The sequence below is a fragment of the Toxotes jaculatrix genome, chromosome 8, assembly GCF_017976425.1.
Source record: "Toxotes jaculatrix isolate fToxJac2 chromosome 8, fToxJac2.pri, whole genome shotgun sequence".
NCBI lineage: Eukaryota > Metazoa > Chordata > Actinopteri > Toxotidae > Toxotes > Toxotes jaculatrix.
The window spans coordinates 17,750,749-17,766,823 of NC_054401.1; the positions used below are offsets into that span (position 1 = coordinate 17,750,749).

General features: G+C 40.7%; 1 protein-coding gene across 5 annotated transcripts in view; it reads right to left on the reverse strand.

The window, feature by feature from the left end:
• Positions 1-16,075, reverse strand: part of dnah5 (dynein, axonemal, heavy chain 5) — a 90,496-nt gene that overhangs the window by 64,634 nt on the left and 9,787 nt on the right. Inside the window, exons 4-31 of one of the 5 annotated variants that reach the window (XM_041044455.1) lie at positions 15,824-15,990; positions 14,057-14,275; positions 13,484-13,621; positions 12,905-13,081; positions 12,629-12,742; positions 12,366-12,473; positions 11,743-11,865; positions 11,364-11,579; positions 10,659-10,685; positions 10,133-10,240; positions 9,692-9,777; positions 8,916-9,123; positions 8,683-8,796; positions 8,203-8,409; positions 6,927-7,007; positions 6,375-6,465; positions 5,893-6,038; positions 4,910-5,048; positions 4,440-4,694; positions 3,815-4,011; positions 3,583-3,676; positions 2,822-2,964; positions 2,614-2,690; positions 2,353-2,477; positions 1,929-2,164; positions 1,377-1,595; positions 1,121-1,183; positions 737-975 (exon numbers count right to left, since the gene is read on the reverse strand). In XM_041044455.1, the coding sequence (XP_040900389.1) occupies positions 737-975; positions 1,121-1,183; positions 1,377-1,595; positions 1,929-2,164; positions 2,353-2,477; positions 2,614-2,690; positions 2,822-2,964; positions 3,583-3,676; positions 3,815-4,011; positions 4,440-4,694; positions 4,910-5,048; positions 5,893-6,038; positions 6,375-6,465; positions 6,927-7,007; positions 8,203-8,409; positions 8,683-8,796; positions 8,916-9,123; positions 9,692-9,777; positions 10,133-10,240; positions 10,659-10,685; positions 11,364-11,579; positions 11,743-11,865; positions 12,366-12,473; positions 12,629-12,742; positions 12,905-13,081; positions 13,484-13,621; positions 14,057-14,275; positions 15,824-15,990 (4,117 nt within the window). Of the gene's footprint in view, positions 1-736; positions 976-1,120; positions 1,184-1,376; positions 1,596-1,928; positions 2,165-2,352; positions 2,478-2,613; positions 2,691-2,821; positions 2,965-3,582; positions 3,677-3,814; positions 4,012-4,435; positions 4,695-4,870; positions 5,049-5,892; positions 6,039-6,374; positions 6,466-6,926; positions 7,008-8,202; positions 8,410-8,682; positions 8,797-8,915; positions 9,124-9,691; positions 9,778-10,132; positions 10,241-10,658; positions 10,686-11,363; positions 11,580-11,742; positions 11,866-12,365; positions 12,474-12,628; positions 12,743-12,904; positions 13,082-13,483; positions 13,622-14,056; positions 14,276-15,823; positions 15,994-16,075 lie in introns of all 5 variants that reach the window. The other 4 variants (XM_041044453.1, XM_041044454.1, XM_041044457.1 and 1 more) reach the window with 4 other exon arrangements.

The following is a 16,075-nucleotide window of genomic DNA, read 5'->3' on the forward strand; positions in this document are numbered from 1 at the left end:
CAGATACGTATGTGGACGACCTTTTGAGACACACATGCACCAGAGACACTGAACAGTAGCACAGTGTGCCTAGCCCAAAGTAACACTTCTAAAACTGACAGACAGAACGTCTGCCAGAGGACGGAGCTGTCCTGTCTTCTTCAGCTCTTACATCAGCACATATTCCCCTTGTGACTGCTAACCGCTTACAGCCTTCAACTAGTAGCACACTATCAGGAGAAAACAAAAGTGGAGACATATTAAAAACTACATTTTTTTCTACTAGATGGAATGCTTCAAAATGTATTTTCTAGGCCTCTTTCCCCTGCAATTTCCCTATGATGCGCAGAATGAATGAACCCTTGTGGAGGACAAAGATAATCGTGGATGGGGCTGGTGAAATTGAAATCTTTTAGAGCATTCATGCAATGCTTAATGAAAAACATTTTATAGCATAACTCCAGGGGAAGGACTTTGCATCAGGCAAAAGGGGTGATGCTGCTGGGAAGGACAAACGAATGGAAATCAGTTCATTTGATTTTAGTTGTTTTTCATTTTCCTTTGTTCTGATGTTTTTTTTTTCATGGTGGTCTTCAGATTTGATGGCCATCCACTTTCCATGGCAACACGGCGGCCAGATAAACTTTCCCTGGTACAGTTCAGCACAACTCTGGTTGTAACGGTTCAGTACTGAGTTTAATTTACAAATTTTAAATGGGGTATTAAGATTAATGTCACCGAAAATAAACCGTCTAACCTCGTCTGAAAGTCCAGTAGCTCATTATTGATCTTCTCAATGTTGATGTCAGCCCAGAGGATATCATAGTAACCATTGACTGTTTCAATGACATTGCTGTAAAGACCATACAGCTTTTGCAGCAAAGCCAACTGCTTCCTAATCTCCAGCAGCTGAGGATGCTGGGTAACAGGTAGTCCAAACAGCTCCTCTCCACCCGTGTAAGTGATGTACTTCCTGAACAGGTTGTCAAATCGATTCTAAAGAGGAGAAAGGAACGAAATATCCCAAATCAGTTCAAGTACAGTGTAAAATGACAAAAAAAATCAATTTTTGGATTCAAGTTATTCACAGACTAAATAACTAATTAATTATTGTGCCCAACTCAGATTGTCAGAAACAAACCTGGAACATGATGAGTCTATCGCTGGCATCCTGAGGAGCTAGCCCCACCACCATGGGGCCATCCTGAAGCAAAGAGGAAAAAGTAAGTCTTTGTCAGCTGTTACTGAGTCTTAATCAAACTACATTAATTATGTGCTGTAATTAAAACTGAATAGCTTGATGGGAAATTAGTGCAATACTGTAGGTGGCTGCAAAAGCAGTCTGAGCCTTTGAGTGTACAGTATGTAGAGACATGTGCCTGTATTGTGTCTTTTACCTTCTCATAATCCTGGTAAAAGTGTTGACAGTCTTCCAGGAAGGTCCCCACGTTGCTGACCAGTTCTCCTCTGAAGTTTGGCTGCAGGGCCACCAGCTCGTTCTGCACCTCTGTGCTCCGAGACAGCAGCTTCTCCCAGGTGTAACGCAGAGTATCCACCTTATCGGCCTCTTCCTTTGCCACGGACAGCTCATATTTATGGAGCATGGCATATGACTCCTGTGACGAAGAAAAAAGATGCTACATGTTCTACCTGGCATCTACAAATGTTGTAAAATCAAATGTAAAGTGCATCATCATTTTGGGAATGAATCAAATATATACTTCTGTACTGCCTTTGAGCATCTGATACAGGACTCAACCTAAACACTTTCATAAATATTACTAAGAAGCTTTATGCTCATGCACACTTAAGTAACTTTCACGTACGCACATTGCGATTGATGACCAGTCTCACTATACGCACAACTGAAACAAACACTGCTAAAATGATCTCATATATACTACTGAAAACATCAGAATTTGCACGAAAGACATAATGCTGTGCTTTACCTCTATGGGTCCAACTTGAAAATCAATAGATATTTGGTGCTCTCTAATTTCCTTGAGTGCTGCCATGGCGATGCGAATATCATCCAGGTCTTTGATCTGTCGATTCAGTTTCTTTCCTGCCTCATCTACAAAAGCAAAGATCTGCTCCATCTCTGAGCGATATTTCCTGTTACAGTACAGTCCATAGTCCACCATCCAGTTCTTGGTTTCAGCAGTGAGGGACATCTTCAGGTCCGCTAATACAAAGAAATAGATGTGAGCATGCAGAGCTGTAATGAATTGGCTGGAAGTGTCAAATTTTCTTTAGACTTCTTATCTTTAATGAAGAAAGTGAAAGTGTTGTATTTTACTGAAGCAAAGTAATATTGTAGTTACCAAAGACAGCTAGTGACAGTTCCAGCAAAGAGCTGGAACTTAATCTAACCTGTGTATAGAGCCAAAGCTCCTACTGTAATGAACTCTGGTTCCGAGTTTATCTCCAGCTCCAGATCTCGATAGAAAAGAATCTGGCTCTCAAACTCTGATAGCAAGGGACATCCTTGGGTGAATCTGTAGAAACAACGAAACAAAACAAAACAAAACTGCTACTACTGTTTTCAATGGGGATAACTACATGCTAAGAAAAAACAGTTAGTTCTCAGTTGTAAGAGTCAGTTATGATTATCAGTCATTCAGTTTATTATACTTCTGCATGGTGTCCTCACGGTCCTTTCTCCAGATGTGATGGTAGCGGCTAAAACGGTCTAGAGCAGTCATCACTTCCTGCACGTTAACACAAACAAGAGTTACATAGGAAATGTGAGAAGTTAACAACATAAAATGTAAGATGACAAGGTAATTTCTCTTTATGGAAGATCATGGAGATTAAAATACAAATACTGAAGAGCACATACCTTTTTGGTGGAGCTGATGGAGCTGCTGAGAACAGACACCAGTTTGACTATCTCCTTGTTCTCAGACACACTCTTGTAGTAGTTTCTTGCTTGGAATGGAATGGCCTGAATCACAGATGCTGAAATGTCTGAGGTGCTGGCGTCTAGAAAGAGTTTGAAGGACAAAATCGACATGTTGATAGAATGTACAGAGAGCGGATGGACACGATACAGCTAAACATTAAAAACAGCTTGGCTCACCCAGAAACTTTCATTTATACTTACACATCACTAAAGCGTGGTTCATAGAGAGCTGAAATCTTGTAACAAGTGTTTATTGCTAAGTATGTCTTATCTCTACAGGTGTGGACACCGGGAAATTATTCTTCCAATATTAAAATCAATTTTGCAATCACCCTGCAACTTCACCACATTAACTCCATGTTAGGTTTTGTGGAATGTGACTGAAAGAGCTGATCTGTCTGTGTGAGATTAAAAGGTCTTTTGTTTAATGTCTTTCCTCCCAAAGCCACTGACATATTCATGTCATCTCCATCAGCACGACTCTGTCTGCTCCTAGTTAGATGCGGCTTTGCTCTGCTGAGCTGTGAAATAAGGAAATCTGATGATCAAGTTAGTGTGGTGCAGTACTTAATGATCAGTTTTCTGGTCTGCCTGTTGGAGACAATATGGATAAATCACTCTGAAGTCAAGACAGACAAAGTTTTGAGTTGCTGAACTGCTGAGGTTATGTTAGGCAAGGTGCTCATGTCCTCTCATACCAGCCAGGCTCCTGTACGTTGTTGCTCCATCTTCAGATTCGCTCTCCGAACTGTCCCGTTTCAGTGCCGCCATTCGCCTTTCATTCATTTTTCTCTGCAAGAGAGAAAACAGACGTAAGGGAACATAACTGGGTTTGTTTAGCAGACTGCAGGACCATAAAGTTAGTATCGTTGTGAGAATAAATCCATTAGTTGTCAAAAATGATTGCTTCCTTCATTAGATCAAACCCACCTTGGAGATCCTTTCTTTGCTCCACTGGCTGACTCCTTTGCTGACACTGACCACACACTCCACCGCCCGGTTTAAAGCCTGCTGAACCTCCTCCAGAGCTGGAACTATGGCAATGTTAGGGATGGAGAGGGTCACATTGACTCTGAAGATTGCCTGCTGGCCGCTGCTTTTGCCACGCCTGGGTGACTCATTCTCAGCTACAGGGGGAGAGTAAAACAGCTCTGATGCAAAATGATGTAATTCAAAGACGGACATTTTATGAGCTCAGGAGACAGAAAAGGCGAACATCAGCCTCACAAGCAGGGATGTATGGTGCTCGATACAACTGGAGTATGTGGTCAAATATCTCTGTTGGGGTAAAAGAGTGGCTAAGTGGTGAAAAATGTACCATGACAGTGTGATACTAGCACAGAGATAGGAGGCTGCTGGCCACCAGTCAGGATGGGAAAAGCAATTTTGTTACAATAGGTGCAAAATATGTTGTATCATTATTTCATTATTCACTACTTTTGTGTCTTCCCAAAATGCTTTTACATCTCTTAAGTTAAAGTTTCAAGTTATCTATTTTTCTTAATTTTTTTAGGTTTTATTTTAAGACAAGGCAAAATAGTCTCACAAGACCCACCCAAGAAATGCATGAGCGAGGAGGCGTGGATGCGCTTGCGTAACATCTCCAGAGTGTTGCGTGTCAATCTAAGCAAGGCATCCACGTTACGGTGGTTGAAGTAGGAGAGCAGCTCCTGAGCTTCTTCCTCCATCACTTCCATCAGATCCCTCTTCTTCTTCCTCCTCACCAAGGGAGAGGAGGGACCGACGCTGGCAGGAGGGAGCAACGTGTTTCTAGAGAAGAGACGGCCCTCTGAGCGGCCCTCATCTTCACCTGAGATGAAGCAGGTGACAAAGTTACTGTGAACATGAATGCCTTTAACTGCAGTTGCCAGGATCTAACACTTTAAATACAAACAGAGACTAGTTGTGCTACTTCTCTTCTAGTATATTCCATTCACCTTATCATGTCCTATTCTGTTTGATCTCAAAAGGAAAATGTTAGTATACCTTCACTATCAATGTGGTCCATGGTCTTGCTCTCGGTGCAGCTTTCTTCCTCAACCCTCTCCACCTCTTCTCTCTGACTGTGGTCAAACTCCAGCAGCATGTTGATCAGTTCATTAGCAGCCTCCTCCACTAGTGAGCTCTTAGTGTGAAGATTCTGGGCTTGTTTTATGCACAGGTCCTGCACACATATGTACATGTGACATATACATTAAATATGTCACAAAAGGGCCAGTGCACAGCAGCATAGCATTAGGTTTTCCCAAGGTTCCATGAACCACAATAAAACTTTTCATATAGATTTAAAAAAAAAATTCTTAAAACAAAGGGCACAGAATTCATAGCAGGACAATGTGAAAATTACATGAACGCTTGTCATTTCTTTTCAGTTCATTTTAATTCAACTCTACATTCAGAACTGCAATGAAGTTACGTGGGCACAAAATTGAATTATGTCGGCTTCAATTAGTGTCAATGATTTCTACACAGTACTGGACATCCCAAGGCATGGGTGGGGATTCCCATGAGTCAATGTGTAATTGACATCGTTGTAATATACCATGCAGTATACGGCTTTTTCTGCAGTGAGGGTATCATTCATATAACAGTTTTGTTGTGATAACTCAGCAGCTATTCCGTCATGTTAATAAATCATGATTTATGACCTGTAGCCTTGAATGCTGAGCCACTTTATGCTCATTCTCAGTGCCACAAGACATGTGTAAGCAATAGCCTTAATGGAGGGCATATTAATCTATCCTGTACATGAGTCACCACTAAATGATTGCCTTTGGAGAATAAAAATTGTTGCATGAGAAGTAAATTACTTTCAAAGTACTTTGGAAGCACTTAAAAGCATTTTAAAGCCCCTGTGCATATAATATTTATGTAATCATAGCAGCTTTCAAATTATAGAGGAGTGGGGGTTGGGGGGTGTTGCTTAACTTGAAAGGTGGGTTTAGTAAAGCTACAACTACAGACTAATACTGTTTAGTTTGTTTAAAACAGAGTACATATTTATTTACCCTGGTGGTCTGAACAAACTCCTCACAGGTGACTGGTTCATCCTCCGGCAGAATACACAGTGTGGAGCTACTCATCTCCTGCAGTACTGCGTCTATCCTGAACTCCACCAGGTCATTCACCCTGTCCATTAACAGCTCCAGGTCAACTGGAGACACAAGACAACAAGAATAAGAGTGGGACACAGTCTGACAGAGGAGAAGGGAAAGAAGACGGCAAGCACTGGAGGAAAAAAGGAGAGAGACAGGAGGAAAAAGGGCCAAATTTACAAGGTGAGAAATAAAGAAAGAGTGTAGAGAGTGGCAGCATGTATGTGGGAGAGATACTCATAGGAACAAATACACACAAATGCACACACCAACAGTGAGTGCACAATGGATCCATTAATGTAAATTTTATCAGATGCTGCCAGCCAGTGCTGAGCTGCAGGATGTCTTGTGCATCAGCATGTGGAACATTGATCTCGCTGGATTTTGTTGCTTACCCAAAGTTTTGTCAATGCGGCTGAGGTACTTGTCTATGTTCAGAGATGTCCAGTTTAGGGAGGTCAAACCTGGCTGTATAGCCTCATCCACCTGTAAAGTCAATGATGTATGATGATGCACTTGTATATAATAACTTTAAAACAATGAAAATAAGCACAAATGTTAGAAACTGTCTCTGTGTGCCTGTGTGGTCTGTTCCCCCCACTCCCCAAATTTGCCATTCCACCCACAGGAAGTGAGAAAAAATAATAAAATTCAATGACAGCTTTGTGTAAATTCTCAAGGTCCACCTTAAAATACAGGGTGACTGTTCAGAAGGGCCCATAATTATCTTTAGATTAATCAGACAGGATCTGGGGGCTGTAATCAACACCTGCGGGACGCTAATTAAACACACCTGTACTTCAGACAGAATTAAAATGATTGAAGAGCACATGTAATAATATTGTTTCTGAGGCTAATTAAATCCCCATAGCACTAAAAATCAAAAACATGCAGGATATGAGCTTTCATTTAAATGAAACGTGTTTTATACCATAACCACACCTTACCTTAGCTACATGCGGCATCGCCAGCTGTTCAAAAGCTGTCTGAATCTTAGCCCGCACTCTGGTGTTCTCACTCAGCATTAGCTGCAGGGGAAAGATACTGATACAGTTTGTGTATTCACTTGCAATACTGCTTAGCAGTGGTGGAATGTAACAAAGTATTTGTACTTCGTTACTGTACTTAAGTATTTTTTTACGTATCTGTACTTAAGTAAAAATAATAATGCATACTTTGTATTTTACTCCATTACATTTCGCAGCAATTATCTGTACTTTATACTCCACTACATTTCTACAATTTATGCCGTTACTCGTTACATGTTATGAACATAATTTCCTCAAAATCTTGCATGAAAAAAATAGACTGCTTGCGTTGAGGCGTTGTTTGCCATTGCCGACCAGTCAGGTGGCTCTGTTACCTCCAATGATGGCAGAGCGCGCATTTGGTAGCAGCACGATCTGGTGAACTGGCCTGATTCCGGCGAGAAGAAACGTTATGAATCACGAATCCGGAGCCAACGTCGGCTGAGCCTGAGTCTGAGCCCTCCAGCTCAGAATCAGACAACCATCTTTGGCCGTATTTAAGCAGGTGACATAGGCAGAGGCACAAATCAGTATATCTACATTCTTTTTCAAAATTTGGGGACGCAGCGCAGTACGTTAAGAGTGCGGCTTTGGACTTTGGACCGGCCTGAGATCCGAGGGTCGTGGGTTCGATCCCTCGACCAAGCGCAAAAAAAAAACCGGATACGGTGATGGTGAAGGAGACGCGCCTCCCCTGCTTCTGCGACCATGGCCGTGGTGCCCCTGAGCAAAGCACCGATTCACCCGGGCGCCTCACTAGGCAGCCCCCTGCCCAAGCGTCTCTAGTGCATGTTGCTCATGTGCATAATGCTTTTGTGTGTGTTTCGTTCACTTGGTGTGGGTAAAATGCAGAGAATAATTTCCGCAGGAGGGATCAATAAAGTAATTAAAAACTGAAACAACCCATTGCGTGAGTACTTTTAGTACTTTAAGTAAATTTAAAAGTAAGTACTTAGTACTTTTACTTAAGTAAGATTCTTGATGCAGTACTTCCACTTTCACTTGAGTATATTTTTTGCAGGATATTTGTACTTAAGTACTAAGCTTCAGTACTTCCTCCACCACTGCTGCTTAGTGTAGATTATTGTAGGTACAATTTAAATTTCATTCTTAGCATCTTGTGGCATATTATCATTATACTGCCTCTTTACGTTGTTTGTATTTACAGGTGTGTATGACTGTCTGTATTATCCACCTGTAATTTGTTGTAGTTCTTTTTGAGGGTGTCCTGTTTCTGCTGCAGCAGAGCAGCAAAGGGCGGAATCTCCAGATTCATCCTTGTCATGCAGTTCGCCTCTCTGATCTGGGTCAGAATCTCTGGGTCAAAGTTGACAAACAGCTCCCCTGTCTCTGGAGATCTGACCAGCAGAGAGGCCTGCAGGCCCACACGGGCATGCTCCATCTGGGTGAGATCAGACATCAGTATCAAAGGTGTTTGGTCAGTTTAGTGAGGGTTGTGAGTAAGATGAGGAAGGAGAGGTGAGAGAAAGAGGAAAAAGAAAGGAAACTCATTCACACATATGCATGTTGTTTACGAGAAGACCATGAATATCAATATCTTAAATGCATGCTCATGTGATAAAAGGTCATTTGTTACATATTGCACCTTATTGTTAAAAAAAAAAGTCATGTTCCTTTTTTCCCAGTCCATATCATGTTTTCTCTCTCCCTTTACCTTTTTCATCCAGTTATGATGGTAGAGTATCTCAAACTCCAACAGGACCCTTGCTACCCTGTTAAAGTTCCTGATGATCCTCTTGGCCTCTGGTGTGGAAAGAACTCCAGGATGCTGCACAGGAATATAACGGTTAAAAAAAGAAAGGAACTGACGATACTACTGGAAATAAGCAAAAACAGCACCTAGGGCCAGCCGAGTTTTATTGTAAGGAGGCATAAATTCAATATTACCAGTTGAAAGAGATCCATTGGACCCTGGATCCTGCTGTATAGCTGCCGAGCCCACATGATCCGGCCTGCCACTGGGGGCAAGTCCCGGTCGATGGGGGGGTCCAGTTTCTGCTTCATGTAGATACGGGAGACCATTTCAATGTCCCGGCCGTAGTTCTGCAGAATGCGCTGATACTTCTCGTCAATGCCAAGGTCTGGGATGCCCAGTCTGTTTTTAGTCAGATTGAAAATAAGAGGTAGTTGCATTTAATCAGAATTTGAAAATAGACAAGCAGTTTTAGAAGATGGAAATAAAGGAGGTGTGAACAGAGCAAACTGTAATGTGGTATTCCAGTGATTCAATTTTTTTCTAAGGTCAAGGTCTGTTACAGTCACTTGGAAAGACCTCTCTTGTAGCATGACTTTTTTCTCCTGTCATTGCTGGAAACTCACAGGTTTAACTAATAACATCAACAATGGCACAATTCCATTTAAATGTGCCAGTAAATCATGCCAATGAGCCTGTTTACACAAAAAAAAGGACCATGAAACTGGCAAAGCTATTGAAATTCAGCCTTGTTATTAGTTACACCTGTATTTAATGAGTCAGAATGTCCACAGTGAGAAAGGTCTGTTCAGAGTTCTGCTAGTTTCTTATGCTGGCCATTCGCCAGGTGAATCTGTTTCTAATTAGCAGTTAAGAGAATTAGCAGTCCTCTGTGCTGAAGACCACACTGATAAATACCTGTATAGATAAATATGCATGGGATGATAAATAATGCTAAAGAGTGAGTTACCTTTCAAATTTCTTCAGCACATTTAGAGCTCTTTCTGTGTTTTGAATTTTTTCAAAGGTGCTATCCATGAAAGTCTTCAGCTGATTCTGGAAGCACAAAGATCAATAACAACAACAACAGCAGCAGTTACAAGATGACAAACTAACGAGGCAGGGCACTGTTGTTTTCACTCACCTGATTAGACATTTTCTCAGCACTGAGAGCAAATGTGTACACACTTGATTAACCTTTGTTGCTTAGTTTAGTTGTACTTGTTAGGGCAGGTCAACTTAGACCTTTATAATTCCCTCTAGCATATGGACTTTGGTGACCCCATGCTACAGAGTAAATGTGTAATCAGCCACAATAACTGAAAACACGTGTTGTGCAAAGGCCTATTAATTTTACAGTACGATATAGAGGAAACAAACCATGTAGTTTTGTCTGTAATATTTTACTTACATGGAGCTCAGAGGTGCTTTTGCAGAATTCCTCATAGTCAACATCAAAGTCAGTCCTTCTCTGGTCTAGGAAACTGTAATGCTTTTTCTTCATGTTCAGCACAATAGCCTAGCTCACACACACACACACACACAAACACATGTACATACACAAGTGTTATTGTTAAAAATCCATCAGTTTTAAAGCAAACAGTCTGCTGCAGTCGACCCTGAGCTTGGAAATGATCAATCAATCTTTAATCAATTTCTTTGACCAGCTGTGTGTAAGGGCTTTAGGATCACATTACACTGGTATTGGCAACACAGCGCCTTCGTCTGAAGAACACAAAAAACAACGGAGAAACTCATACAAGCAACAAAAGTTGCTTCTCTGTTTCTTCTCTGTGTCCCATGCAGTTAGTATTGTCATGTTGTTACTGGGTGATATATATGTGTTATGTGGTAAAATTTCATGTCTGCATGCATGCAGTCAACTATGAAAATAGGCCATGCAGAACTACAAGGTGAAGACTGCGATGAGACATTACCTCCCATTTTCCCTGCATTTCTGCAGTCTGCACATCCAAGGAAGGAGAAACAAACAGATGATTCACATCAATATACTCTTAAAGGAAAATATCTGAACACCAATTAGAGAAAGTGATGCAGTTCAAGAATTTTTATAGTTTTAAGTTGTATTCTATGACCCAAGGCAGTGCAGTATGATTTAATGTAAATATAAATCACTTTTTCCCACAACAAGAAGTAATCTGGCACTATCTTGCTAATAAACAGCCTGAAGCTTTGTGTTAACTAGATTGAACTCACTTTTGGGCATATACTCTGTTCTACTGAGCTGCACTGCCATTTTTAAAATGAATGTCTTGAACATATCATAATATAAAATGCTTCTCTAAAATATTTCTTCCTTCTCCATCCATACCTGTCCTTCATTAAATTACATGTATTTATGTAATTATTTTTTATGAAATCATAAAAAAGTAATTCTTTGGAACTCTACAGGATATTAGCATTTCACGTATGCATTAGGTATACAAGACATGTCAAACTCGTTCTCTTCATTGTTGTAACAGCCTTACGTTTGCCATCCACTGACATATTCCAACATCAATGACTTGCAGAAGAAATACAGGCTCATCTGGCTAGCAGTGGCATTTCATCAGTTAATGGAAAGGCTCTCTTTGTTATCAAAAGATGTCTGGACAGCAATCTGATCTAACAAGTATACCCACTTGAAACCTGGTGGCCATGGTCTCTAGCCCCTCTATCTTAGAGTCCTGCAGGGCAGAGTAGGTGGAGATCGTGTCGAACATTTCCAGGATCTTGTTGAGTCGTCGCTGGAATGTGTCGAACTTCCCAAAAATGTACATCTCACTGAAATCAAACTGCCTCTCTGAGGGAGTCTGCTCCAGCTTCTCCTTGGTTTTATGGAAACACCGCTGATACTCCTGGAGGATGTAAGTTTGACACAGCTTTGACAAAACAGGTCACCTTCATTTGCATTAAACCATCAAATCAATGTGGAAGCAATTGCTGGTTGAAAAATGACATTGCTTCCATTCAGAATTGTTGATAAATGATTTTTAAATTACATGTTCTACCAATAAATACCTGGTTTAGGTGGATGGCAGCTTTGATTTTGTCAGCAACAACTTGCTGAGGCTGGTCCCATATTGAATTGGAGCCATTATTTGTGATGTAAGCCTTGCTAGCTGTGATCATCTGGTTTGTCACCTAGAGATATTGACGGATTTGGTGAAACAAAAATGCGGACCCAGACAACTTAGGCTACACAGTCGGCTAGAGTAGCTAAAAATGAACGCACATATCATGAGCAAGGATGTCAAAAGGTCAAAGGGGAAACTTGTTTGAGTGCTGTAATATGGTCAGTGTAACATTCTGATGTTTATATTCTGTTCACATCCATCCTTTTGAAACCGACCCAGTAATTTGTACACTGGGATGTTAGAAATGGAAATTTTAGTAATCCTTTTGTGCATAATTCTTGTTTTTCACACTGGGTTAATGTAACAATGACCCCAGTTGGCAAAAACTGAACATTTGAATGGTTTGTTTTCACTCATCCATAAAAACATGAAAATTACAGATCCCTGGGGTTCAAATGCAGACAATATCCCGACTGTAGGCAAACAGCTTTGCTGAATGCCATTGCTGGTTAGAATGCAATCCTCTTTATCACTGTTGTATTGTGTGGAACAGCAGCCACTCCTTACCTTAACAAAAAGCGATGTAATCTTTTCGGATGTGTTGTAGTATCGAGAAATACTGTGAATCATCCTGATGGCATTGATCAAACCTGGGATTGCATCCACCATCGATACCTGGGGTGAAACAGAAATGACATAACATGCACACACTGAACAGTATTTGTGTTACATGCCATTTTCACAATTTAAGGACAGTTCAACACGGCGACAGTGCATTTGGTCTGCTTTTAATGCAGCAGACCACTTCATCTTTAAAGTATTTTTCTTACAGGGTCACTGTTGTAAAGAGGGTCACAAAACTTCTCCAGGCTGTAGAGGTACTTGACATTGTCTTTGGCCTCGTTGGCTGCGTCAGTAATCCTGGTGTCCAGCTCTCGCCATGACTAGACAAAACAAACAAGAACGATAAAGTGATATGATGGATAGAGGGCATTTTGGGAGAATCAAGTGTCCTATGAAGGAGCAAAGAAGAAAGAAAGAAATTTGTACATGTGGTACATACAGTCGCTGATAAAATCTAGCGGTGGCTGACAGTCACATCTGACCTTTATGAGTTTCGATTTGGCCATCAGGAGCACACCAAGTACAGCTTTGACATCAGGGCTCTTGAGCTGGTCCAGGAGGTAGTTGAAACGAGACATTCGTCTCTTCCAGTGGTCCAGTTCAGCCCGAGGGCCAAGGTCATCAGCCTCCTTTCTCAGCTGGTCACTCTCAGCTAGAACCTGTAGTACAGAGACACTTTATAACTACTCACTGGTTAACCATAATTTTTCATTTTATTGTGGTATTTTTGCATCCGCCCAACCGACAATAAAAACATGAAATTTGTGAGTAGCTGCAAGAAAATAATCCCACTATGTTGCATTTGCAACCATTTGTTGCCCCAGCTTCATTAAATATTCAGGGGATATTTAGTCAAATATTTATCTTATATTTAACCTGTTCAGCTTCACGTGATACACAGCGCATTCAGTGACATTTCAAGCAATATTGGATCAGGTAATATATCTCCTGGCAGCAAGCTCCTGTGCACAACACTGAAGAGTACAAAATTACAGCAATTACAGCATTACAAATAATAATTGTGATAAGTTACTACTTACCTGTTAACTAACATTTCTCACCTGTTCTATCTGTTTGATCCAGACTTTCATGCAGGCCTCTATCTTTTCTGTGGTCTCTGTGCTGCTGGCTGCTGCCATGTAGTCTGATGGGCCTTTCAGCACCCGCAGGTCAAATGTGTCACACTCTTTCAAGGTAACCTGGAAGCAAGCCGTGACATTATTTATTTTTGCTATGGTGTCTATAATTTATTTTGTTTGTGGATGTGCCTATGTGTGCTCAGAAATTTCTGGGAAAAAATATATATTTAAAAGAAGAGACTGAAGTCAAGGTGCTGTTTATAGTTATTTTAGAGTTTAAAGATTTTATATGTATAGGTATCTTACTGCTATAATGAAACACTGCTGTAATGACAAAGGTTCACAAACAGCCATTATTTCACTATATGAATCCAAGTCATTATCGTTTTTTCCATGTTTTTGCTAAGCAGTATATACTAGTATAAAGTTGATATCTGGTTAGTGCACAAATATTTGAATGACCTTTCCTTGGTGTTGCAGGTGTTTCTTCGTCGGGTATTTTATAGCTGTTAAATTAAGAATCAAACTTACTTTTGAACAGTGTTTGCTCTCTACCTTTTCTTGCAGACTCTCCTGTGCTCCAGCCAAAACAGACACAAAACTTTCCAATGATGATATGAACTCATGTTTGACAGCCTGGGCCTGGGGACTGGCCAGCTCTCCCCAGCCGTGGTTCATCTTTCTCAGCGTGGGGATGAAGATGTCAGAGAGCAGCTGCTCTACGCTCTTTAACAGACCCCCTTCTGTTGTGTCCAACATGTTGAAATTTACATCCTAGGAAGAGATAAGTGCATTTTACTAAATTTAAAAACTGACATTATTTAGAGACACCCTCAAGAAGTGACTTGTAAGTTAATTTTATGACCTTTGGCACTAGATACAGATATCTGGCATCAAAATTTGACAGTTAGGACCAGACGTAATGGTTCATACATTACTCTACGTATCAGCCCACAGCAGATACCCTCCCAGGTTACAACATGGGCAGAAAACCGTAGCATTGTGTTTAAGCTTCTCAGAAGGACTGAGAAAACACTGAGCAATGAAAGTAGGTGGAAAAGAAGCTAACCCAGAAATGGGCAATTGTGGCTAAGTTGTTAGCAAACAACTCATGGATGCATTAAATTGCCTGTGACAAACCAAAACAAAAACATCCTAATGAAGTTCACTGAGGAACCAGTTTCAGACATTACCATTTAAGCAGTTCTAGCCCTTTGAAAACGTCCTGTTATTGTAACACATTAACACTCATTAATTTATAACTTTGTGAGTTTCTCTCTTGTTTTTGACAGTTTTTGGTGTAATTACATCCCCATCTTTCATGCTTACTTGTACCACCCGCTAATGTTCACTATTCATGACAGATGACAAACAATGCATTCAAAAATTTTCAGGGAGTGAACAGCGCTAACACTAATTACACCACCGGGTAGAGCAATACCTAGCATACCTTACACTGGCTGAATTACTTAATTCATCATAATTATTATTGTTGTCATTTATCTTTTTTTTTACCTAAATTAATCCAGAATAAATTAGTACTTTTAGGAAGCTTTTGCACTCCCGTGGGCAAGCACGCACAGGTGTTCTCTCTATCTTTCTCTTTCTTTCTTTCTTTCTTTCTTTAACTTACACACACCAAAGCTGTCCTTCCTCCCTCTCTTGCTGTGAGTGTCTCCTAGCAAACATGCCCTGTTATCAGTAGCTGTGATTAGCTTTTGCTGCTGACAGCAGGTGATCAGCAAGAATCAATAGCCAGAACTGCCTGTGGTATCACAGTGCTATTGCTGAACCCCCTATTGTCTCACTAGCTCTGGATGAAAAGCACCCGTTTTAGTTAATGGACACCATTTATCACACAAATGGGTTCAAAGAGAAATCACTGTCGGAGGAAAAGGAATCAAGTGTTCTTTGATCTCCAGAAACACAGTATTTTCTGTCACTCTCTGAAACACAGAGAATTACTTTGTTAGCAAAACATTTAATGTTGCTTAAGTGTGGAAATAATCTCATTACTCCTTTTTTTTCTTTTTTCTGGAGAATATATACCTTTTTACGTTTTATCAAGGTAAACCCAAGAGAAATCAAAGTTTCTCTTCTTCAGTATTTTTAAATGCGTATCATTGATCTTATTCCCACATGTGGAAATTGGGCAAAGTGACTGGATAAAAGTAGTTCATAACTACAGTGAAATGATGGTCAAATTAGTGTTCATCCATAGAATAATTACACAGTTTTGCTTTATTTCAAATCCCTGATCAATCCTGAAAGAATTTAATGACTTCATGCTTAAGTTTTCCAAAACAGTATAAACTGACTCACTCTGTGTATGTTCTCAGAGGTGATTGCCTTAGAAGTGTTGGCTCTGGTGAAGAAGACACACACCCCCGTCAGCGCCACATCCCTCCCGTCTGTCACAAACACTTTAAACTTCTTGCTGCGACCAGGCTGCTGGGCAATGAGCTGGGAGGGTGCAGAAGCTGCGGCTGCTGCTGCTGAAGCAAAGAATTGGACACAGAAACAACACAAGGTATCATCACATACTCACATCTGACAGTGAATTTTTACTGTGGA